A 26,878-nucleotide genomic window follows, 5' to 3' on the forward strand; every position below is an offset into this window, starting at 1 on the left:
ATCCTGCCAGCATCAAAACAACATGAAGGAAACTACATACACACAAAATGATTGTATGGCATCGATCTCCAGGAGCCCCCAACTGGGGAAGTTTGGCTGCTGAGTTGCAAGTTTTTTCAGTTGATAACGCACTGGACGACTTGTGTGTCGATGATGATGAGGACAACACAAAACCCAGTCCCCGAGCATAGAAAATCTCCAAACTGGCCGGGAATCAAACCTGGACCTGCTGCATCTCAGTCAGATGTACTGAACCCTCAGCTCAGCAGATGGACTCCATAAGCACAGAATTGTAGGGTAAGATGGAATTTAAAAAACAGTTATCAACGGTGTAAAATGCCTGTAACAAGAAAACATGGCCCCAAAGCCACAAAAACCTGGGCTGTGTAGCAGTGGAAGAATGTCACTTGGTTTGATGAGTCTTGTTTCATGCTGTTTCCAAATTATCACCGAGTTTATATCCCGAGATTGAAACATGGTTAGGGTTCAGTGATGATTTGGACAGCCACATTGTGGTATTCCATGGGCCCCACATTTACTCTGCAAAGAGGCCTTACTGCCCATGATAAGTGATGATGCTGTGTTCCAAGATGACATGGTCCCTGCTCACACAGCTTACATCATCCACGACTCATTTTGGGAAAATGAAGATGGACTGTTGCATCTCCCCTGGCCATCACTATTATAAGATCTCAATATTATTGAGCCTTTGTGGTCTGCTTTGAAGAGAAGGGTGTATGATCAATAACACCTCCAACAGCATTAGGCAAACTAGCCACTATTTTGCAGGAAGAATGGTATAAGATTATAAGAGTTCCTTGAATACCACTCATGACACGTATTTATCCATTTCAATATGATCGTAAGCTGTTTTGAATGCCAATGGTTTGCCCTTACCATATTAGGCATGGTAATGTGTTGTGTTTGTAATGTTTCCATATTTTTGTCCACCCCTTGTATACTCACAGGTCACGAAATATTTCTGGTTCTTTCAAAATTGGCACTACAGAGAACTGTTATGAGAGTAGATGAGTGCTGCAATGTTTTGTAAGACAATACATGAAATTTTCTAGAAAAATAAAAACTTATACTCTTCTAAATTGAAATGGAGAATTTAGCTGCACAAGATTGATCGGCCAGAATATTAGAATTATTAGTTTGTATGGATCTCCAAATGGTGATGTTAATTTATTTTTTGAGAAATTTGAACTAACGATGAGAAAAATTTTGAAGCTCAATAAAAACGTCGCAACTTGCAGTGATTAAAAAACAGAGTTGTCTGCCTCGGATGAGCTCAAATTAAAAACATTTCTAAACCTACTGACATCATTACATTTATTTTGGGCTAACAATAGCCCTACATGTGGGAACGCCTGTTTGGACAATATTATAGTCAATTTCTCAAGAGACCTATGCACTGTAAGCAAAGCAGGTGAATGTTTCACATATTGTGATCCCCTACTCCTCACATAATGTCAGAAAGAGAAGCATAGTAAGTTATACACACACTGCTTAGAAATGCAAGGTGGAACTTTGTTTAGGAATAGGATGTAGATAAATCAACTGTCAAATCACTCTTTAATAATTTCTTTCAGACATATACCGACTTATGGTACTCTTACTCACCACTGAAAAGAAACATAACTAAACCAAATTGAAAAGGCAAAAAGCTTACATGGTACACTGATGACCTTGCTGTATCCGGTAAAAAGATGCTTTCACTACACAAAATGCACAAAAATAATTGCAAATGTGGCACAGACAGCAGCATGATATTTCTTATAAAGCTTATCTAAAATTTAAAAAACATTATGAAGCCAAATCTAAACTTGCCATACAAGCTGCCTATGAAAGTTACACTGAGGAGCTCCCAATAAATGCAAGGCTGATTGTGATATTATAACACAAGAATTCAATTCTACCCAAACTCAACATATTCTCTTGAGCCAGGAGAGCTCAATAAATACTTTACTTCTACAGTAAATGAATTAAGAAAAAAATTAACCATCAAACACATCAGCAACTGCTGATCATCTTCCTAGAGGGCGTGAATCCCATTGGGATCTTGTCACATCCACAGATTACAAAATACTTTCAAAATTTTTAAACTCAAAAAGTATGAACTGCTACTGGCTATCTAACTACACGATGAAAATGACAATACACCACATTTTCAAATCGTTTGCTTTTATTATGAATATGTGGCTAGAATTTGGAGTTTTCCCTGACCAGCTTAAAATTTCAAAAGTTATACCTATTTACAAAAAGGGGAAAAAGCATCTCCCTGAAACCTACAGATCTACTGTTACAATATTTTTCAAAATATTATAAGCAATGTACAGGTTAGTAACTACTTTGCAAAACATGACCTTGTTTGTAAACGACTACATGGTCTTTGACACAGAAAAAATACCACTTCTGCTTCTGAAAATACGAGTATTACAAATGTAATGTATTGCGAATACACAGAAAGAAGAATCCTTTATTGTATGATTATATGATAGCGGAACAAACACTGGTAGCAGTTACTTCTGTAAAATATCTGGGAGTATGCGTACAGAATGATTTGAAGTGGAATGATCATATATATTGAGATTCATTGGGAGAGTCCTTAGAAAATGTAGTCCATCAACAAAGGAGGTGGCTTACAAAACACTCATTTGACCTATACTTGAATATTGCTCATCAGTGTGAGATCTGTACCAGGTCTGGTTGACAGAGGAGACAGAGAATATCCAAAGAAGAGCGGCACGTTTCGTCACAGGGTTATTTGGTAAGTGTAATAGCGTTACGGAGATGTTTAGCAAACTCAAGAGGCAGACTGCAAGAGAGGTGCTCTGCATCGTGGTGTAGCTTTCTGTCCAGGTTTCGAGAGGGTGCGTTTCTGGATAAGGTATCGAATTGCTTCCCCCTACTTATACCTCCCGAGGAGATCACGAATGTAAAATTACAGAGATTCGAGTGCGCACAGAGGCTTTCCGGCAGTCGTTCTTCCCACAAACCATACGCGACTGGAACAGGAAAGGGAGGTAATGACAGTGGCATGTAAAGTGCCCTCCGCCACACACCGTTGGGTGGCTTACAGAGTATAAATGTAGATGTAGATGTATGGTCTCTCTTCAGCTATGCTATTTCGGTGAGCCATTTGACTGCATTCCCTTTGACGTCTTATTAGCCAAACTACAGTATTATGGAATAAATAATACAGCATTAGAAATAATGGGAAGTCCATATTGGAATATCAACAATATTATGAAAAGGATAGATTGCTCACTGCAAAGATGACATGTGGAGTTTCAGACAGGCATAACAAACAGTGTCACAGTCTTGTTGTTGTGCCTATCTGCAACTCAACATGCCATCTTCATGGTCAGAAGCAAACTGTCCTTGTCATAATATTGTTAGCATTATAAATAAATAAGTCTTAACTAAATTACAGGAGACAATTTGTGTTGACTCAAAACGGGCATTCTTCCTCGAAAAAAGTCGTGTCTGGTGTGCCTCAGGGCTCCGTCCTTGGACCAGCTTTCTTCATTGTTGTCGTTAAAGATGTCGATTAGCCACATTGTGCTGGGGTTCAGTCAGTTATCTGCTAAGTGGATGATATAACTTTAATCACCACAGATCAAGATATATCGAGGCTACACCAGAAATCATGACACTCTCTTCTCAAAACTAAACTGGTTCTCATCTAAAAAAACTACTGTGTAATCCACAGAAATCTCAGCATTTGGAACTGGGACTAGCTTAAGATGTAGAACCAAAATCTGTAGAACTGCTTGGAATACATACTGATTCAAAATTAAACTGACAAACCCACACTAAGTATGTCTACAAAAAGATAACACGTTTCCTGTATCATATGGAAATTAGCTGATCTAGTAAATAATAAATATCTTAGGGCAGCTTACTTCTGACTTTTTCAGCATCACATAACTTATGGGCTGTTGCTATGGACATTGCAGTCTAATGAATATAAAAATGACTTTTCAGCAGTCAATAAGCATTTTATCTGATGGGGAAGAATTTTCTCATTGTCTTATCTCTGATCATCTTTTTTTCCATTTTGCTACATTTTAAGTATTCATATTTCAATATTTACTTACTTTGTCTTTTCCTGAATATTGTGAATGTTTTCAGATCAGGTTCATTATCTAGTATTAACTTCGGATTCCCTCCAGTTGGCAGGTCCACTCGTTCAATCTTTTCGAAAACAGGATCTAAATAATATAATCTGCTATCCAATACACCCAGAGCCTTTGGTAATGCTACATTCTTATCTTCCTTGAGGAGTGCTCCTTGATCTACACCATCAGTGGTTATCATATTTATCTATGAAAAGACAGTGACACATTTTAATAACTAGTGCTGAAAATCACTTTACAAAAGTTATGTAAATAATTTCTACTTACACTTGGAGGATACTGTATACTATAGTACAGTATATGGCTGTCAAGGTCAATTGTAATTGCCTCTGGTTGATCCACCTCTTTGAGCACTACTGGGTTTGATCCATCCATGTTAACCTTTCCTATTTTGGATGGCACACCAAAGCCACCTTCATCTGCCCAGTACAATTTCCTGTAACAGTTAACATGAGCGTGAAAATTTGTATTTTTATTTTCAGTATGATGAAACACTCACTCACGATATGAAACATACCCTTCCTTTGGATCCAGACACATTGATTTGGGTTTTGCAACAGATGTTTTATTGCCATCGTTTGCTAAAATAATGGCACGGTATTTTGACTTGCCATCAACTTTGATGGCTTCAAAATTTGAAGCCATTCGGTTTCCAATGTACAGATTGCGCCCAAGCCAGTCAAATGCAATTGTGTATGGGGCACCAACAATTCCAGTGTCACCATTTCCCAACAATTCTGTTCTGTTTCCACCCCCATATGGAGTGGTATAAATTGTGCACTAAGAACACATAAAAAGTTAAACATTACTGATTTAATTTGCAGGAAGTCAAAACGTATCTGACACAATGATTACATACAGAATGGCATCAGAATGTCCACTGCAGTTATGGCTGCTGAAATTATAATTTGTTGAAAGAAGTAAAATACTCACATTTTCGTCATCATCTTCTTTGCCTTCAACCCAATACAAAGTATTCATCTTACGATCATAGTCCAATTGAATTCCTCCTTCAATACCCACAATTGGTGTGAGAAAACCAGTTGTTTTGTCACCTGGTGTCAAACTAACATCCACAATTTGAGAGGCCCTCATGACCATTAAGAATGATGTCTCTTCTGCAAAAATCATAAAATTATGCAAATATCGAAGCTGCTTCATATAACAGTGTTAAAAACTACACAGTACAAGCAAAAAAGAGAGAGAATACAGTCAACAGTGATTACACAATACTATTCTGGTATATTTAAAAAATACTAAAGCCTGTATACACAATTCAAAAAAAGTTGAAAATTACTCAAAATTTTCAGCAGATTTACATCAGCTCTGAATTGTATTTTATATCCTATCCAGATAAATATATATTATATAATATTAATGAGTCATCTACATCTATATCTATATCGATACTCTGCAATCCACCTTATGGCAGTTGGCAGAGAGTAACCTGTGCCACTACTAGTTACTTCCCTCCTTGTTCCACTCGCAAACAGAACGAGAGAAAAGCAACTGTCTATATACCTCTATATCTTATCTTCATGGTCCTTATGCACAATGAATGTTGGAAGCAACAGGATAATTCTGCAGTAAGCATCGAATGCAGGTTCTCTACGTTTTCTCAATAGTGTTCCTCAAAAGTGAATGTTGTCCTCCCTCCAGGGATCCCATTTGAGTTCCCAAAGCATTTCGATAACACTTGCGTGTTGTTTGAACCTACTAGTAACATATCTAGCAGCCCAACTCTGAATTATTCTGATGTCTTCCCTGAAGAGTACTCAAGAATAGGTCACACTAATGTCCTGTGTGACAGAAAAAGTGCAGGTGACTCCATTATGTAAGAAGGCTAAAAGAATGGACTCACAAAAATCTAGACCACTATTTCTAACATCGGTTTGATGAAGAATTCTAGAGCATATTCTTTTCTTGAGACAGAGTAGTTTATGTCCATGAATCATCATGGTTTTAGAAAGCATCACTTGTGCAAAACTCAGCTTGCCCTTTTCTCCCATGATATTCTGTGAACTATGGATGAAGGGCGACAGGCTTCTACTAGTTTTTCCATTCGTCTGTAAAGAATTCGTGTTAGTGTTTTGCAGCTGTGACTTATTAAACTGATAGTTCGGTAATTTTCACATCTGTCAACACCTGCTTTCTTTGGGATTGGAATTATTATATTCTTCTTGAAGTCTGAGGGTATTTCGCCTGTCTCATACATCTTGCTCACCAGATGGTAGAGTTTTGTCAGGACTGGCTCTCCCAAGGCTGTCAGTAGTTCTAATGGAATGTTGTCTACTCCCGGAGCTTTGTTGCGACTAAGGTCTTTCAGTGCTCTGTCAAACTCTTCACGCAGTATCATATCTCACATTTCATCTTCATCTACATCCTCTTCCATTTCCATAATATTGTCCTCAAGAACATCGCCCTTGTATGGACCCACTATATACTCCTTCCACCTTTCTGCTTTCCCTTCTTCGCTTAGAACTGGGTTTCCATCTGAGCGCTTGATATTCATACAAGTGGCTCTCTTTTCTCCAAAGGTCTCTTTAATTTTCCTGTAGGCAGTATCTATCTTACCCCTAGTGAGATAACCCTCTACATCCTTATATTTGTCCTCTAGCCATCCCTGCTTAGCCATTTTGCACTTCCTATCGATCTCATTTTTTAGATGTTAGTATTTCTTTTTGCCTGCTTCATTTACTGCATTTTTATATTTTCTCCTTTCACCAATTAAATTCAATATTTCTTCTGTTATCCAAGGATTTCTACTAGCCCTCGTCTTTTTACCTACTTGCTCCTCTGCTGCCTTCACCACTTCATCCCTCAAAGCTACCCATTCTTCTTTTACTGTATTTCTTTCCCCCATTCCAGTCAATTGTTCCCTTATGCTCTCCCTGAAACACTGTACAACCTCTGGTTCTTTCAGTTTATCCAGGTCCCATCTCCTTAAATTCCCGCCTTTTTGCAGTTTCTTCAGTTTTAATCTACAGTTCATAACCAATAGATTGTGATCAGAGTCCACATCCGCCCCTGGAAATGTCTTAAAATTTAAAACTTGGTTCGGAAATCTCTGTCTTACCATTATATAATCTATCTGAAACCTTTTAGTATCTCCAGGCTTCTTCCGTGTATACAATCTTCTTTTACGATTCTTGAACCAAGTGTTAGCTATGATTAGGTTGTGCTCTGTGCAAAATTCTACCAGGCAGCTTCCTCTTTCATTTCTTACCCCAATCCATATTCACCTACTACGTTTCCTTCTCTCCCTTTTCCTATTGACGAATTCCAGTCACCCATGACTATTAAATTTTCATCTCCCTTCACTATCTGAATAATTTCTTTTATTTCATCATACATTTCTTCAATTGCTTCATCATCTGCAGAGCTAGTTGACATATAAACTCGTACTACTGTGGTAGGCATGGGCTTCGTATCTATCTTGGCCACAATAATGCATTCACTATGCTGTTTGTAATAGCTTACCCGCATTCTTATTTTCCTATTCATTATTAAACCTACTCCTGCATTACCCCTATTTGATTTTGTGTTTATAACCCTATAGTCACCTGACCAGAAGTCTTGTTCCTCCTGTACCGAACTTCACTAATTCCCACTATATCTAACTTTAACCTATCCATTTCCCTTTTTAAATTTTCTAACCTACCTGCCCAATTAAGGGATCTGACATTCCACGCTCCGATCCGTAGAACGCCAGGTGTCTTTCTCCTGATAACGACATCCTCTCAAGTAGTCCCCACCCGGAGATCCGAATGGGGGACTATTTTACCTCTGGAATGTTTTACCCAAGAGGACGCCATCATCATTTAACCATACAGAGTCGCATATAGGCACAACAAAAAGACTCTCACAATTATAGCTTTTGGCGATTAAGGCCTTTGTCAACAATACACACACACACACACACACACACACACACAATGCAAACTCACATATACGACTGCAGTCTCAGGCAATTGTGTGTGTGTGTGTGTGTGTGTGTGTGTGTGTGTGTGTGTGTGTGTCTACTGTAGACAAAGGCCTTAATGGCCGAAAGCTATAATTCTGAGTCTTTTTGCTGTGCCTACCTATGACTCAGCATCTCCACTATATGGTCAGTAGCAACTTTACTTCTCTTAATATTGTTACATTCCATCGTGGATTTTCCATTGTTTGATTTTAACAGTAGATACTGAACATGTACATTAGAAGGGCAGCACAAATGGTCACAAGTTTGCTTGATCTACAGGACAGTGTCACTGAGATGTTGAAAGAACTGAACTGACAGACTCTTGACAACAGACAGAAACCATCCTCTGAAAGCTTGCTAACAAAGTTTCAAGAATCAGCTTTAAATGATGAGTCTAGCAACATACTACAACCCCCTAAATATCGCTCCCATAGGGATCATGAGGACAAGATTAAATTAATTACAGCATACACAGCCATTTAAGCAAAATTAATTACAGCATACACAGCCATTTAAGCAATCATTTTTCCTGCACTCCATACATGAATGGAATGGGATAAAGCCGTAATAACTGGTACTGTGGGATGTAGCCTCTGCCATGTACTTCACAGTGGTTCATCATGACTACAGGAAAAATTTGTGTTGGGGTCTTGTCACTCTGTCCTCCTTTACTGATAAGTATTATGAAACTAACATGTAAATACTGTTCTTAAAATATAACAGTGGAAGATCTAGGATAGAATGTAACAATATTATGAGAAGGAAAGTTGCTACTCATAATATAATTGTTCTTAAAATATAACTGAATATGGACAAATTCATATTTAGTTTACATCCAATTTACTTTCCACTCATGTCTTGCAAGGACTTCATGTTGTGGGCTGGTGTTTTGTGTCAAAACCATCTGAACTAAATACATTTTGAGATTTAATTTGTCTGCTCTGTTGTAGAATATTCACTTTGTTGACTATATGTGAGGATACTGGTCTCTATGTTCAAATCCCACTCCACCACAATTATAATTTCACACATAGGTAAGCAATGTGCATACTCTGCAAGATAGTACAAGTTAACAACCCTGACAATGTGGTGTCACTTACAGATTAAATGATTGTTTTTGTATGGCTACCTCACTAAGCACTTCCTTGTCATACATATCAGTTATTCCAGAGGAACGTAGTGGCTTCAGTAGTTCTTTTACTGTCAAAATATGTAACTACTGACCAAATTATTTGTAGCAATGTCTTTCAACTTCTTGCATGTGACTCTTTTTGGAAAATACACTCCTGGAAATTGAAATAAGAACACCGTGAATTCATTGTCCCAGGAAGGGGAAACTTTATTGACACATTCCTGGGGTCAGATACATCATATGATCACACTGACAGAACCACAGGCACATAGACACAGGCAACAGAGCATGCACAATGTCGGCACTAGTACAGTGTATATCCACCTTTCGCAGCAATGCAGGCTGCTATTCTCCCATGGAGACGATCGTAGAGATGCTGGATGTAGTCCTGTGGAACGGCTTGCCGTGCCATTTCCACCTGGCACCTCAGTTGGACCAGCGTTCGTGCTGGACGTGCAGACCGCGTGAGACGACGCTTCATCCAGTCCCAAACATGCTCAATGGGAGACAGATCCGGAGATCTTGCTGGCCAGGGTAGTTGACTTACACCTTCTAGAGCACGTTGGGTGGCACGGGATACATGCGGACGTGCATTGTCCTGTTGGAACAGCAAGTTCCCTTGCCAGTCTAGCAATGGTAGAACGATGGGTTCGATGACGGTTTGGATGTACTGTGCACTATTCAGTGTCCCCTCGACGATCACCAGTGGTGTACGGCCAGTGTAGGAGATCGCTCCCCACACCATGATGCCGGGTGTTGGCCCTGTGTGCCTCGGTCGTATGCAGTCCTGATTGTAGCGCTCCCCTGCACGGCGCCAAACACGCATACGACCATCATTGGCACCAAGGCAGAAGCGACTCTCATCGCTGAAGACGACACGTCTCCATTCGTCCCTCCATTCATGCCTGTTGCGACACCACTGGAGGCGGGCTGCACGATGTTGGGGCATGAGCGGAAGACGGCCTAACGGTGTGCGGGACCGTAGCCCAGCTTCATGGAGACGGTTGCGAATGGTCCTCGCCGATACCCCAGGAGCAACAGTGTCCCTAATTTGCTGGGAAGTGGCGGTGTGGTCCCCTACGGCACTGCATAGGATCCTACGGTCTTGGTGTGCATCCGTGCGTCGCTGCGGTCCGGTCCCAGGTCGACGGGCACGTGCACCTTCCGCCGACCACTGGCGACAACATCGATGTACTGTGGAGACCTCACGCCCCACGTGTTGAGCAATTCGGCGGTACGTCCACCCGGCCTCCCGCATGCCCACTATACGCCCTCGCTCAAAGTCCGTCAACTGCACATACGGTTCACGTCCACACTGTCGCGGCATGCTACCAGTGTTAAAGACTGCGATGGAGCTCCGTATGCCACGGCAAACTGGCTGACACTGACGGCGGCGGTGCACAAATGCTGCGCAGCTAGCGCCATTCGACGGCCAACACCGCGGTTCCTGGTGTGTCCGCTGTGCCGTGCGTGTGATCATTGCTTGTACAGCCCTCTCGCAGTGTCCGGAGCAAGTATGGTGGGTCTGACACACCGGTGTCAATGTGTTCTTTTTTCCATTTCCAGGAGTGTATGTGTTGCACAAAAGAAAACATTAAGTAACTATGTATTTAAATCAATGTCACATTTGAAAAAAATTATCAAAAACAAAGATATGTATACTTACCAACTGTACAGACCCCTTCAATTGACATTCGGAAACCAGGCCTACATCTGCAGGTATATCCAGTGGGTGAAGTAGGAGAAAGAAGACACAACTGGGTACAGCGTGCTGTTTTACATGGATTGCTTGCATTGGGCTGCAGTGCAAAGTGATGCACATGTATGCTGAGTGGCTGTGAAATCAGATGTGATACCACAGTTTGGTTGTGACCACGGAACTTGTGAGCAGACAGGACACGATTCAATTGCCGATCTGTCCAATATACAGTATCCTCAAAAAGTGTGAGAGAATGTGGATGAAGTAAATAATGGCTTGCTGCCAAAACCTGCAACATATTGCGTAACATGACAGTATAAAGTTATACATCTAGTACAAAGTTTGTCTTAAAAGTTTTAAAAGGAACATCTTATTTCCCACAACCAACTGAGGAGCTAGTTGAAACAACTGGGAAAAACTTTTCTATCTAGTGAAAAACTTTTGAATATAATTTGTACACACTTCTACCGAAAGATGTAATGTGTTGTTGTTACAAATTAAAGTCTTTTTGTGACATAACGGTGCTTGATATGGTGAATATTTGTGTCTGTCTCAAAGTTGCTACATTTCAAGATTCACTTGAAATATATTTTATAAGTCCTCCCTCTTAATTTGATTTAATGGGTTTAATCTGCTCAGAAATTACAGTTTCCATAGTGTTAAGACTAAATGTATGATACACCACATCCTACAAACCTGAAGAGTACTTTAAGTCTTTGAATTCTGCTGTCAAATTTCAGTTACTTAAACACAAAAGTTATCTGTCTACTACTGTGTACAAGCACTACCCTCTTGTTGAACATGTATTTCCCATACTAAATACAACATTTACTTCAGATATTTGTTTCGTCTCAATGTGTTTATTTATCATCAACCTGTTTTTAGTTTGTTCTGAATAAGCATATGATCCAAAATTTTAGTTAGCAAGCTGTTAACTTTTTTGATATCACCCACAATTTTAGCAAGTTGTTACCTTTTTTATATGACTGTATGTTGCTCAGCAACTATTCTATTTTGTGAGTAGCACTTATTCACATTACACCTCATCGTACACATAAGTATAAATATAACTTCAAAAAACTATAAAAGATAAATGAAATTATAAAAGTACTAATAAACATATATTGAAAACAAGTGCAATAATAAATATATAGATGTGACAAGCCAGAGCTAGTCACCTGAGATTTACTTCACTTCTTGTCCTAAATTAAGCAGCATTATCATCTAATACTTTTACTGACCTGTTGGCGACCAGTTCCGTCATACGAACAAAAATCTATGAAGTCTAGTTTAGAATCTGCAAAGTACACACGCTTGTTAGCGATATCCAACGTAAGTCCATTGGGCCAATAGATTTTTGTATTGATGATAATGGTGCGGTTGCTTCCATCCATGCCAACCCTTTCAACGCGAGGATTTTCTCCCCAATCAGTCCAAAATAACCAACGAGCTCTACAAGGAAATAAATAACAATAACATAATTTTAAAAATCGACAACTTTATACTTCCAATTGATATATGTAATAAATTATAATTTGCTTGTCATTATCAAATAATTCACTACTGTTCCAATATCCATTTGTTAAAGAAAATTTTAGTTTTGAATAAAGATTTCACTGGTGTTAATATTTTCTACTTCCATGTGCAGCAGTCTCCAAATGCAAAGTGGTAGTCATTGCATAACCATTTTCCAACGAATGAGATTAATTTAAAAAAGTTATACAGTGGTAATAGTGTTGCTAGTCAGTTTGTTCTATATTCTTGTTCCCTCATTATTCAATATGTTTTTCCAGTTGACTACATTATGCAGATCAATAAGGACACAAAAAATCCAACGTATTCATTTAATTTATATTACTCCCCATTTCCCTTTAATAATGGAAAATGAATCTGTGGTTTGATGGTTTAGCAATGTCAGGTTACAGCTGTGAAGGTTTGGGGTTTTGATGTTAATAAATCTTATGGTTTTTCTCATACTTAATGTTACTTCTTGCTACAGAAGAATGCTGAAGATCAGGTGGGTAGATCACGTAACTAATGAGGAGGTATTGAATAGGATTGGGGAGAAGAGAAGTTTGTGGCACAACTTGACTAGAAGAAGGGATCGGTTGGTAGGACATGTTTTGAGGCATCAATGGATCACAAATTTAGCATTGGAGGGCAGTGTGGAGGGTAAAAATCGTAGAGGGAGACCAAGAGATGAATACACTAAGCAGATTCAGAAGGATGTAGGTTGCAGTAGATACTGGGAGATGAAGAAGCTTGCACAGGATAGAGTAGCATGGAGAGCTGCATCAAACCAGTCTCAGGACTGAAGACTACAACAACAACAATGTTACTTCTACCTCTGGCAATGTTTTGCATATATATAAAACTAATTTCACATTTAGCTGCTGACTGGATGAGCCAGTTACCGGTTTAGAGCAATGATAGGGCATTCTATTTCCAACAGGACCTTAACCAACCAAAGTGCTTATATTTTCAAGCCATCCTACTGGTTGATGACTGGTTTCTTTGTGACAAATCACTCGGTATGAATTTGCATCATGGACATAGCACTTACGTATAATGCAAAAGTGACCTAATATTACTTTTGTCTTTTTTGTAACATGACTAACTATGTATCAATTCGTCTAAAAACAAAGATGATGTGACTTACCAAATGAAAGTGCTGGCAGGTCGACAGACACACAAACAAACACAAACACACACACAAAATTCAAGCTTTCGCAACAAACTGTTGCCTCATCAGGAAAGAGGGAAGGATAGGGAAAGACGAAAGGATGTGGGTTTTAAGGGAGAGGGTAAGGAGTCATTCCAATCCCGGGAGTGGAAAGACTTACCTTAGGGGGAAAAAAGGACGGGTATACACTCGCGCACACACACACACACATATCCATCCACACGTATACAGACACAAGCAGTAGTCTCACTCGCGCACACACACACACATATCCATCCACACGTATACAGACACAAGCAGTAGTCTGCTTGTGTCTGTATACGTGCGGATGGATATGTGTGTGTGTGTGTGTGCGCGAGTGTATACCCGTCCTTTTTTCCCCCTAAGGTAAGTCTTTCCACTCCCGGGATTGGAATGACTCCTTACCCTCTCCCTTAAAACCCACATCCTTTCGTCTTTCCCTATCCTTCCCTCTTTCCTGATGACGCAAGTTTGTTGCGAAAGCTTGAATTTTGTGTGTGCGTTTGTGTTTGTTTGTGTGTCTGTCGACCTGCCAGCACTTTCATTTGGTAAGGCACATCATCTTTGTTTTTAGATATATTTTTCCTTCTTGGAATGTTTCCCTCTATTATAACTATGTATCAATTTGTTTAGAAAGATTATGTAAAATGACATTAAAAATTTCACACTAGATATCTTTGTGAGTTTGTCACAGATGGATTGATGGAGTAAGAAACAAACAGACAAATAAACTGTATGAACATAGCTGAAAGATCATACTTTAAACTTATGAGGGATATCCAGAGAGTGCAAGATTTCTTACACAAACACAAATGCATATATTTCAATGAAACATACAGGAATAGCAGTATAGGTATTACATAATTTTTCCGTATAATCACCAATTGCTTCAATGCATTTTGTCAGCCATAGGATGAGTGTTTTAATACCTGCGATGTATATGTTTCCTGCGAACCACTTAACCAATTCGCCACTTTGATTTACACCTCTCTCCTCATCATTGGAAAAATGCTTTCCTCACACATATTTTTGAAATAAATCATAGTTGCCAGGTGTGATATCAGGACATATGAGAGTGTTCTTTTCAAAGATTGCAGTGGGATGAGGCCAACAACTCTTACACTGCTCGTGCTGAGTGTGGCCTAGTGTTGCTATGAAGGGGGCAGACTCCCCTCATCAGAATTCCACAGTGTTTGTTCAGTACGGCTCTGTGAAGTTTCTTGAGAGTCTCACAGTATCGTGCAGAGATGATTGTTTCACCCCTTGGAAAGAACTTAACAAGCAGAACCAGTTTTGTGTCCCAAAAGCCAGTTGCCATGATTTTTTGAGCAGATTGCTGTGTTTCTAATTTTTTTGTTGAGGGAGAATGATTGTGGCACCACTGCACTGATTGTTGCTTGTTCTCCAGGGTATGATGGTAATCCCATGTTCCACTCTCATCTCTCTGTCACTTGCAAAATGATCAAAATATTCTTGCATAGCCTTGAGTCCGTTGATTTTGTGTTCTGCAGTAAACATCTTTGGAACCCATTGCATACACATCTTGCGATATCCTAGTTGATCACTCACGATTTCATGAACAACAGTTTGACAAACTTCAGGAAATAGTTTGTGCAGGTCATCAACAAACACATGGCAATCAGAACAAATACACTCTGCAAGTTTTTGCATCAGTTCATCAGTCATAATGGACAGGTGTCCACTTCTCACTTCATTGTGAATTTCCATCTGTACCAATTTTGTCACATGTTACCACAATATTACCTCCTCCCCATACACTTACACAATTTTGGAATGAATCACAGCAGCACTCACGACCTTGACAATTCAAACAGCGTATCATGGCACGCACTTCGCACTGGATGGGAGACAGAATGAGAGTGCTCATCTTTAATTGTCACCACAATGAGAGTTGGGGCACTACTGATAACCATTCACACTAATTTGTTTCAGTGTGCACTACCATATGCAACAGTGGTACCAACTGTGAAAAACTCAATTCCCTGGTAGAACTAAGGACCTTGTAACCTTAGTTGCCAGTTATCCCTCCTGATTCCAGAAAATATAACACATACAGGTAATAAAACCCATTATGAAAGAGAGCCTTCACGAATGTGAAACAAATAAAGTCATTCATTAACAACACATGCTACTTCTGTAAGGAATGCCACAAAAATTTTTGAGTAGTGGTAATTTATTCACATTGGTTATTATGGGAATTACTTGTAGGTTCCTTTATATATCTAGGTTAGGAGAAAACAGGCGTATTGAAAAAAGCCACTGCTCTTTCTCTCATTCCACACAGCTGCTAATACTTCATACAAAGCATTTACGTAACTTTATGCAAAAAACTATCAGTTGGCTACACACTCAAAAAGTCAAGAGCTATTTATTTATCACAAACACTGGAGATATGTAGAGTCCAAATATTCAGATAAATTTGAGGAGTGGCTAATAACATATTCTCTTACTTCTTTTTGAATATCTGGGGTCTTTTAATTTGTTGTCTGAAGTTTACTGGTGACCTGTTATAGGCTTTTACTCCAGAGTATTGAACTCCATTCTGAACGCTAGATACTAATGTATAGCGTATGGGAATTATTTTTACTTCTAGCATTATAGTTGGGAATTGCAAAGTTCATTCCAAATTCACTTTCATTATTAACCACAAATACCATTACAGAATACATGCATTGGCATGTAAAAATACAAGTATCTACGACCAACAGGAGGTTTCTGCAAGATACTAGTTGATCCACTTTACACAATACTCATATCGCACATTTATGTAGAATAAATACTTTTTGATATTATTTGCATTGCCCCAAAAGATCAAGGCATACAACAGTGCTGAGGGAAAGTATTCACAGTATACCAACAATCCTCAAGACAGGACAACACAATGAGAGACATTTTTAAGTTCAAAGTTGGCAGAGCTGAGCTTTTTGGTTAACTTATTCCTGTACTGGTGCCACTTCAGTTTATTATCCATCTGGATATCAAAGAACTACACACACGGAGACCCATCAGAACACCTGTTTGGTCAGCAAGCTTTACTGTCTGCTTATATCCCTAGTAAATCACTTATGAAGCCCAAGATCAGGTGTGGGCCATGCACTGTATGTTATGGGACACAATATTAGAGTTATTCCTGTTGTATAATTTGCAAATGTGGCTCTCTGTTTTCTAATGTTAAGATGAAATCCATACGTGTAAGTATTGCTTTATCTGTGCACAAGCCAAACTGAGATGTAGTTTCAAGATTTATGAATGCATGGTTCACAGTGATATGACTGAATACAATCTTCTCAGGCTTCCAGCCCTGTTAAGTGTTATGTATCTCTGTGAGCTTATTGCCAAATGCTCTTTGCCCATAATCAAGTGATAACCAACTGCTGTATGATCCTTGTTCTCATCCTCAGTAATGGCTATGACATCATTGGTGTTCACTGTATCATAACATACGGCCATGTCTTTGTCTCACATGTCTGCTTTGCCCACTTAAACTCACAATGGCCAGAGGTGTTCAGCTGCAAACCACTGTTTTTACTAGTAATGTTATCAGCTGTTTTGATCTCTATAGCTCCTTTAATTACATAGCAGTAAGCATCAATGATGATACAGCTGCTGTTGAATGCAATTTTAAGTCCATTTTTCAAAGCTTGTTTAGCTATCATCTGTGATTCCGGATAGGACAACTGCTGACACCTCTCATCTTCAATCTGACATTCTTCTATCAAATTCATGGTCTCTCTGATTCAATACTACCTGCACTCACATTGTATTTTGTAAACACCAGGAGCTCTGAGTTCTGTCTCATTTTTGACAGGTCTCAATGAATTGATGTATTGTAGCAGGAGGCCTGAAAACTGACTTGATGTCATGACTCTTCAGAAACTGGCTAATCTTCCCTGTCCCTGAACAACAGAATGTCAAGAATTTAAGCATTTTACTTTCATCATGTGTGATATTTTGCTTACCGATGCCTCCTGAAACTGCTTGCAAATATTTGTTGTTGTAGTAGGCAGGAAGAGGAGGGGATTAGTGTGTAATGTCATGTCGATAAGGAGGTCATTAGAGAGGAGTACACAAGCTAGGATTGGGGAAGGATGGGAAAGGAAATCAGCTGTGGCCTTTCAAAGGCCGGCCACTGTGACCGAGCGGTTCTAGGCGCTTCAGTCCGGAACCGAGCTGCTGCTACAGTCGCAGGTTCAAATCCTGCCTCGGGCATGGGTGTCTGTGATGTACTTAGGTTAATTAGGTTTAAGTAGTTCTAAGTCTAGGGGCCTGATGACCTCAGATATTGAGTCCCATAGTGCTTAGAGCCATTTAAACCCTTTGAAGCCTTTCAAAGGAACCATCCTGGCATTTGCCTGAAGCAATTTACGGAAATCACAGAAAACCTAAATCAGGACGGCCAGATGTGGGTTTGAACCGCTGTCCTCCTGAATGCAAGTCCAGTGTGCTAACCATTGCGCCACCTCACTTGGTTTGTAGTTGTAGTCATTCACATGGAAAACATTTCATAGGTGGTTCAGTTCTTGTGGCAAGTTTTCAGCATCATACGCACATTTTGCTTGATGAATCAAGGTCCTTTGAACAGTGTGCATTTGGGCTGGCTGGGGTTGGTTGAAAGTCTGCAGATTAGTAGCTGTATAAACCCAGTACTTTATTGGCACCATTTGTCTACCACTCTAAATCAAACCATTTTTTATGGGGCTCGAACCCATTTCAGAAAGGATGTTGGATTTAGAAATAATTTATCAACAACTATTACACTATGTCCCTCTATTCTGGTTGGCAATGAAACTGGACTTCAGTAACTCTAGGAGCCCTTGGTCAGAACTAGATAAGGTGAAACAAATGCAGTGAAGATAAAGACAGTATGAAGAGAAAAGACTGGAAACCAGACAGTTACATATAACAAGTTGCTTAAGATGTAGGGACTAGTTTACACACGACACGTTATACATATTTACAAAACTAATGGCAATCATTAAACAACATAAGTAGTGCCAGAAGGAAGAAGATCTCCACGAACAGAATTATGGCATTACAATATGGAGATCACTGAAAAGCGGGAGCCCTCAATGACTGAGAAAAGGCTCCAAACAATGGGACAGCTACATGGAATTTGTGTGAATTTTACTCGGGTTGTCAGGCCATAGGAATCAAATTTATTTATTTAAAATTGGAAACACATTAAAACATGCTCCACTGCATAGCTGGTAATGTTCAAATGGATCTCCATTTTTGTTCAAAAATAATGCAATACCCACCAATCCATTACAAAACAAGACACTGTTTCTTTCTGTATGAGTCACATGAGTAATACACGGAAAGACATAGACAAAATTTCCACTTTCACAATTTACAAAGCCTTTCTTCACTTACTTTGTGCACTGAGTATGAATGAAGGTACATATGACACTGTTCATGAATTTATAGTATTGTTTTTCCATGAAGTCAAGATAACTTACTTATCAGTAGGATCCAGTGCCATGCCCCTAGGCTGAGTAATGTTTTCCTTTAACAGCACCATCCTGTCTGATCCATTTTCCTTAGCTACCTCAATAGTATTTAACCTTGAATCAAGCCAGTACAAGTTTCCGGCAATCCAATCATAAGCCAAGCCTTCAACAAGATCTAGGCCATTTGATATCACCTGAAGAAAATTGTACAAGGAAAATAACTTAGAAGCTCAGTGCAATGACAAAGAATACACAAAAACTGACAAATTAAGGAAATTCGCTTACACAAAGCTGTAATAAGTAAAGTAGTAACATTACCTCCTTGGGATCACTGCCCCTATCAAGTCGTGAAATCTTCTTCAGTTTCATGTCAGACCAAAATATAGTCCCAGTATGCATATTGGATGCTGTAGCAACAACGTTCTCAACGATAATTGGGACCCTTTCTAATCCATTATCTTTCAGGTCAGCAATTAATATGGAATGACGATTTGATATGATAAGGAATGCTCCACTCTCATCTGCAATTAATGTTGGTTTTTAAACATACTATTTTTCATATATGTCTTATTTACAATAACTGTTATACATTTATTAAGAATTTTGTACTTACTGATAGCTTTACAGGTACGATTATCACTCTCCAGTACATAGTTTTCCTCACAATAACAAATAAAGCTGCCCTTGGTATTTTGACAGTGTTGAGAACACATACCAGGAGGTTCACATTCATTTAGGTCTTGGCATGTGAGGCTATCATTGCTGCTCATTACTTCTCCAGGAGGACATGTACACACTGCACCCTTAAAAAGATACAAGTACAATGCATTAGACCTTCAGAATCAAACTTTATAACAAAATAGCACACTTGTTTCATATAATTTTTCTGGCCCATTATTTGTTTCTAAAGAGTGCTATGACAAGTTTACCTTTTTAGTTTTAAAACACTGTTAAGCTTCAATAGTGCACTTTGCTACAAAATTTTAACATGGACCATCATATGTGCTACTAATGTGAAAGCTGAACATTTACAACAATATCACTGCTTCCCTAGAAATATACTATTTTGAAGTCAGTTTCTCAGCCTCAAAACAACACCTATCTTGTTGTGTTCTGTGAAACCTATTACTTGGTCAAAATATTACTTTTCTCTCATGACTTTTTATATGTGTGAAAGAAGCAACGAAAATGGGGTTGTTAAAAATGGAACACAAGCTTGAATTAACAAAGATATGGCAGATAATCTGTTGCGGCCATTGCAAACAACTAACCTTCAGGTTCAGTAGCTGTGAGAAGATGATTATGATGACAGCATATATAACATTATATGACCAACAAAATCACTGTTAAGCCTCACAAATGTGATATGTTGCATGAATTATAATACTATGCAGAAATCCCCAAGTTTCGTTTTAAACCCTTTACAAATGTCTGCTTGTGTCTGTGTATGTGCGGATGGATATGTGTGTGTGTGTGTGTGTGTGTGAGTGTATACCTGTCCTTTCTTCCCCCTAAGGTAAGTCTTTCCGCTCCCGGGATTGGAATGACTCCTTACCCTCTCCCTTAAATCCCACATCCTTTCGTCTTTCCCTCTCCTTCCCTCTTTCCTGAAGAAGCAACCGTTTGTTGCGAAAGCTTGAATTTTGTGTGTATGTTTGTGTTGCCAGCACTTTCCTTTAGTAAGTCACATCATCTTTGTTTTTAAATGTTTATTTGAATAGAATAGAGGGAAACATTCCATGTGGGAAAAATATATCTAAAAACAAAGATGCGGTAACTTACCAAACAAAAGCGTTGATATGTTGATAGAGACAATAACAAACACAAACACACACACAAATTTCAAGCTTTCGCAACCCATGTGTATACCTGTCCCTTTTTCCTCCTAAGGTAAGTCTTTCCGCTCCTGGGATTGGAATGATTCCTTACCCTCTCCCTTAAAACCCACATCCTTTCGTCTTTCCCTCTCCTTCCCTCTTTCCTGATGTAGCAACCGTGGGTTGCGAAAGCTTGAAATTTGTGTGTGTGTTTGTGTTTGTTATTGTCTCTATCAACATACCAATGCTTTTGTTTGGTAAGTTACTGCATCTTTTTTTTTTAGATATAAATGTTTATTTGAGTATGTATAGTGTAAAAGTTTGAAGTAAATCGATCATGAACTTTTTGAGATATTTGATAATAACATTGAACATTGACTTACCTTTGTATAGTTATATATATTACAGAAATTAAAGTCAAATTCATGAAGAGCATATTTATTTCCATAACTGACTGGATAAAATATTTTATTTCTGCATGATATTTTCTTAACTTGCCCATCAACTTTACCAGGTGATCTAAAGTACTGACATGTCACAGCTCTCAAATTTTCTTTCATGGCTCCATTACTCATATTTAAGTTGATGTATCAAATCAGATCAGAATCAGTGTCCCCATGGCTGTGGCGGTATACGTTTGGGTGGTTGCATGTGATTAGATTAGATTAATACTAGTTCCATGGATCATGAATACGATATTTCGTAATGATGTGGAACGCGTCAAATTTTCCAATACATGACATAATTAAGTTAATTTAACAACATACTTAAGTTAATATAAGAACTTTTTTTTATTTTTTTTTTGTGTTTTTTTTATTTATTTTTCTCTTAATTTATATCTAAAATTTCCTCTATAGAGTAGAAGGAGTTGTCATTCAGATTCTTTTAATTTCTTCTTAAATACTTGTTGGTTATCTGCCAGACTTTTGATACTATTTGGTAAGTGACCAAAGACTTTAGTGGCAGTATAATTCACCCCTTTCTGTGCCAAAGTTAGATTTAATCTTGAATAGTGAAGATCATCCTTTCTCCTAGTATTGTAGTTATGCACACTGCTATTACTTTTGAATTGGGTTTGGTTGTTAATAACAAATTTCATAAGAGAGTATGTATACTGAGAAGCTACTGTGAATATCCCTAGATCCTTAAATAAATGTCTGCAGGATGATCTTGGGTGGACTCCAGTTATTATTCTGATTACACGCTTTTGTGCAATAAATACTTTATTCCTCAGTGATGAATTACCCCAAAATATGATACCATATGAAAGCAATGAGTGAAAATAGGTGTAGTAAGCTAATTTACTAAGATGTTTATCACCAAAATTTGCAATGACCCTTATTGCATAAGTAGCTGAACTCAAACGTTTCAGCAGATCATCAATGTGTTTCTTCCAATTTAATCTCTCATCAATGGACACACCTAAAAATTTGGAATATTCTACCTTAGCTATATGCTTCTGATTAAGGTCTATATTTATTAATGGCATCATACCATTCACTGTACGGAACTGTATGTACTGTGTCTTATCAAAATTCAGTGAGAGTCCGTTTACAAGGAACCACTTAGTAATTTTCTGAAGGACAGTATTGACAATTTCATCAGTTAATTCTTGTTTGTCAGGTAGAATTACTATACTTGTATCATCAGCAAAGAGAACTCTCTTCATGAATATAGAATGGCAAGTCATTAATATATATTAAGAACAACAAAGGACCCAAGACTGACCCTTGTGGAACCCCATTCTTGATAGTTCCCCAGTTTGAGGAATGTGCTGATCTTTGCATATTATGAGAACTGCTTATTTCAACTTTCTGCACTCGTCCAGTTAGGTACGAATTGAACCATTTGTGCACTGTCCCACTCATGCCACAATATTTGAGCTTGTCTAGCAGAATTTCATGATTTACACAATCAAAAGCCTTTGAGAGATCACAAAAAATCCCAATGGGTGGTGTTCGGTTATTCAGATCATTCAAAATTTGATTGGTGAAAGCATATATGGCATTTTCTGTTGAAAAACCTTTCTGGAAACCAAACTGACATTTTGTTAGTACTTCATTTTTACAGATATGTGAAGCTACTCTTGAATACATTACTTTCTCAAAATTTTTGGATAAAGCTGTTAGAAGGGAGATTGGACTGTAATTGTTGACATCAGATCTATCCCCCTTTCTATGCGAAGGTATAACAATAGCATATTTCAGTCTATCAGGGAAAATGCCTTGTTCCAGAGAGCTATTACACAGGTGGCTGAGAATCTTACTTATCTGTTGAGAACAAGCTTTTAGTATTTTGCTGGAAATGCCATCAATTCCATGTGAGTTTTTGCTTTTAAGCAAGTTTATAATTTTCCTAATTTCAGAGGGAGAAGTGGGTGAGATTTCAATTGTATCAAACTGCATAGGTATGGCCTCTTCCATTAACAGCCTAGCATCTTCTAATGAACACCTGGATCCTACTATATCCACAACATTTAGAAAATGATTATTAAAAATATTTTCAACTTCTGACTTTTTGTTTGTGAAGTTTTCATTCAATTTGATGGTAATACTGTCTTCCTGTGCTCTTGGTTGCCCTGTTTCTCTTTTAATAATATTCCAAACTATTTTAATTTTGTTATCAGAGTTGCTGATTTCAGACATGATACACATACTTCTGGATTTTTTAATAACTTTTCCTAATATAACACAGTAGTTTTTATAATGTTTGATAGTTTCTGGGTCACTACTCTTTCTTGCTGTCAGATACATTTCCCTTTTCCGGTTACAAGATATTTTTATACCCTTAGTAAGCCATGGTTTGTTACAAGGTTTCTTACGAGTATATTTAACTATTTTCTTGGGGAAGCAGTTTTCAAATGCATTTACAAAAATGTCATGAAATAAATTATATTTTAAATTGGCATCAGGTTCACGGTACACCTCATCCCAGTCTAATTGCTGTAGGCTTTCCCTGAAATTTACAATTGTTAAATCGTTGACTGAACGTACTACTTTGGAGGACTGTTTAGTATTGCTGAATGGAGCTATGTCATGTATTGTAACTAGCTGTGCACCATGATCAGAAAGACCATTCTCAACAGGCTGAGCATTTATCTGGTTAAACATATCTTGGTCTATAAAGAAGTTATCTGTCAGTGAGCTGCCACCCGAGTAGGAAAATCAATAACGGGTGTCAAATTGAAAGAACCGAGTAATACTTCAAGGTCATTTTTCCTATTACCCTCTTTCAGAGAATCTACATTGAAGTCCCCACAAATAATAATTTGCTTCCCCCTGTCTGACAGATAGCACAACAAGGAGTCCAAATTTTTCAGAAATATATGAAAATTTCCTGATGGAGACCTATATACAGTTACAATTATAAATGTGCCTTTATTTAATTTAAGCTCACAGGCACATGCTTCTATACGTTTCTCTACACAAAACTTTTTTGTTTCTATACTTTTTGCACAAGGATAACTTTTGACATATATGGCAACTCCTCCTTTCTCCATATTTTCTCTCATTACATGTGCAGAGAGCTTATATCCACTTACATTTACCTTATCCATATCAGTAACAATGTGATGCTCAGACAGGCGTAGTATATCTATTTCATCCTCAGCTTCTAAATCTTCTAAACAAACCAGAAGCTCATCTACTTTATACTTTAAACTCCCAATATTTTGATGAAATATACTTACATTATTTTTAATTATACTTTTATGAGAACCTTTCCTTATTCTAACATTTGCAGTACTTTCCTGTCTGAGTTTCTCATTGTGCTTAGGCCTAGTTGCTATACCAGTGGTCACATGGTGTTCACAGAGGCAGATTATGTCAACTGGGTTGGGTGACTTTAATTCATCAATGCAATTACCTAGGACTGAGATACAACTTGGTGGAGATAAAATTTCTGGTGATTGGTGAAAATTTGTAATTGACAGCTGTGATTGGTGATCCAATGTGCTAGAATTGTGCTGCTTAATTTCTTTCCTAAACTGAAGATTTGTTTCAATCCTGACCTCTCGTAGAACTTGACATCTTTCTGTCTTACCTATCCTAAAAAAGGTGCTGCTCCAACACCTGTGACCACTGGTATTTTACCATTCATGGCAGTGCCTCCCCCCCTTAAATTTCCTGCTATTACCCCAGCCAGTTTCCCCTTCCCTTTCCTGTTGAGATGTAGGCTGTGCCTGGTATAGTCCCACCTACTGAGAGAATCAACAGGAACCACACCAATATGAGCCCCCGCACCCGACCCAAGCAGCCATTCCAACTCCAAATTAACTCTCCCAACAGAAGAGTTCAAATGAAGTCGGTCATGGCGTCACAGGGCAGATACAAATTCAACATTGTTGTGTCTCGATGCCGACGCAATCTTTACCAGGTCACACTCTATACTGTACCCAGGACCTCAGTCGATGCTGTTCCCTGGCCCTCCCACAATAACCACGGTGTCTTCCCTGGTAAATCCTTTACAGAGTGAACCTAAATCCTCTGTCACCTGATCCAGACTAGCACTTGGTTTGAAAAAATTTGTGACCTGGTATTCTGGTCCTAATTCCTCCTGCAGAAGTTGGCCTACACCTCTGGCATGAGAACTGCATAACAACAAAACTTTCTTCCTTTTTGATGACTTTCCTACATTCTTTTTCAATTTCCTATTGAAAGTTTGTTGTGTCCTGTCTACACCTACCTCTGCTTGAGGCTCATCAGTTTCTAACTGAAGCAACAGGTCAAACTTATTTTTGACATTCACCACAAAACTGTCAGACTTAGTTCTAGGCCTGTTCCTTCTGTTACCTGTCGCCACTTCCCACCTCTCTTTGCCCTTCTCCCTCCTTAACCTGTCCAGATCTTCCCTAGCCTGATCTAGCTCAGCCTGAAGGGCAGCAATTTTCCCCTCCTGTTCCACTATCTTCCTATCTCTACTGCAAATCCTACATAACCACTGATGAGCCTGATCCACTTCCCCGACGCCCACGCCACTGCAGTCCCCCCCCCCCCCCCCCCCCAGTGAAAAAAACTACTGCATCCATCACACCAAACCCCAGAACTAACAATTCTACGGCAAGTGTGAATGTGCGTGCTTTCTACTAGAAAAAGAGGCAGAGCACTGAATGTTGTTTTATTGATTATATTCTGCAAGGATTTTCTTCCAATCCTGTACACAATATGAATTACACTGACAATCAATTTCAGTGTAATATTACAGCCCCTTTCAATGTTCCTGTCTGCTATGTGAAGCAAGAAGCAAACTACAACCATGTTTGCAATATTATGAAAAGGATAGATTGCTACTCACTGTAAAGATGACACACTGAGTTGCAGACAGGCACAAAAAAAAAAAAAGACTGTTACACACTGAGCTGTCCGCCAAAGCCTTCTTCAGATCAGGAAAAACACACACACACACTGACACAAGCAATTCCATGTCAAAAACAAATGACCTCTATCTCCAGTCACTTCAGCGAGAATGCAACTGTCACACTGAATGAAAGCAGCAGTCCGAAGTGGGGTGAGGAAGAGAGAGGGATAGCAGGGTACGTGTGGGGGTAGAGAAGAGTGCTCTCTGGCAGAGTGTGCAGGGACTAGATCGTGGCAAGACAAAGTTGCCAGATGCAGCAGATGAAGCATTGGCTTCGACTGGTACAACAATGAAGGTGAGGGGACATGAAATGGGAAGAGGTGATATGACAGAGGGGGCGGAAACTGTTGGGTGGAAGTGAGGGTCGGTCGGTTGATTGACTGATTCGGAGGAGGGGACCAAACAGTGAGGTAATCGGTCCCATCAGATTAGGGAAGGAAGTCGTTCATGCCCTTTCAGAGAACCATCCCAGGATTTGACTGAAGTGATTTAGGGAAATCACAGAAAACCTAAATCAGGATGTGGTACACAGTGTTGAACCGCCGCCCTCCTGAATGTGAGTCCAGTGTGCTAACCACTGTGCCACCTCAC

At 38.9% G+C, this 26,878-nt stretch overlaps 1 protein-coding gene across 1 annotated transcript in view; it reads right to left on the reverse strand.

Annotated features, from left to right (window-relative positions):
- Positions 1 to 26,878, reverse strand: part of LOC126176760 (low-density lipoprotein receptor-related protein 2) — a 235,558-nt gene that overhangs the window by 95,384 nt on the left and 113,296 nt on the right. Inside the window, exons 21-29 of the mRNA XM_049923928.1 lie at positions 19,729 to 19,918; positions 19,434 to 19,636; positions 19,125 to 19,309; positions 12,182 to 12,392; positions 10,908 to 11,229; positions 5,079 to 5,263; positions 4,663 to 4,925; positions 4,413 to 4,581; positions 4,107 to 4,332 (exon numbers count right to left, since the gene is read on the reverse strand). Of these exons, the coding sequence (XP_049779885.1) occupies positions 4,107 to 4,332; positions 4,413 to 4,581; positions 4,663 to 4,925; positions 5,079 to 5,263; positions 10,908 to 11,229; positions 12,182 to 12,392; positions 19,125 to 19,309; positions 19,434 to 19,636; positions 19,729 to 19,918 (1,954 nt within the window). The remainder of the gene's footprint in view (positions 1 to 4,106; positions 4,333 to 4,412; positions 4,582 to 4,662; positions 4,926 to 5,078; positions 5,264 to 10,907; positions 11,230 to 12,181; positions 12,393 to 19,124; positions 19,310 to 19,433; positions 19,637 to 19,728; positions 19,919 to 26,878) is intronic.

Source organism: Schistocerca cancellata, chromosome 3 (assembly GCF_023864275.1).
Source record: "Schistocerca cancellata isolate TAMUIC-IGC-003103 chromosome 3, iqSchCanc2.1, whole genome shotgun sequence".
Taxonomy (NCBI): domain Eukaryota; kingdom Metazoa; phylum Arthropoda; class Insecta; order Orthoptera; family Acrididae; genus Schistocerca; species Schistocerca cancellata.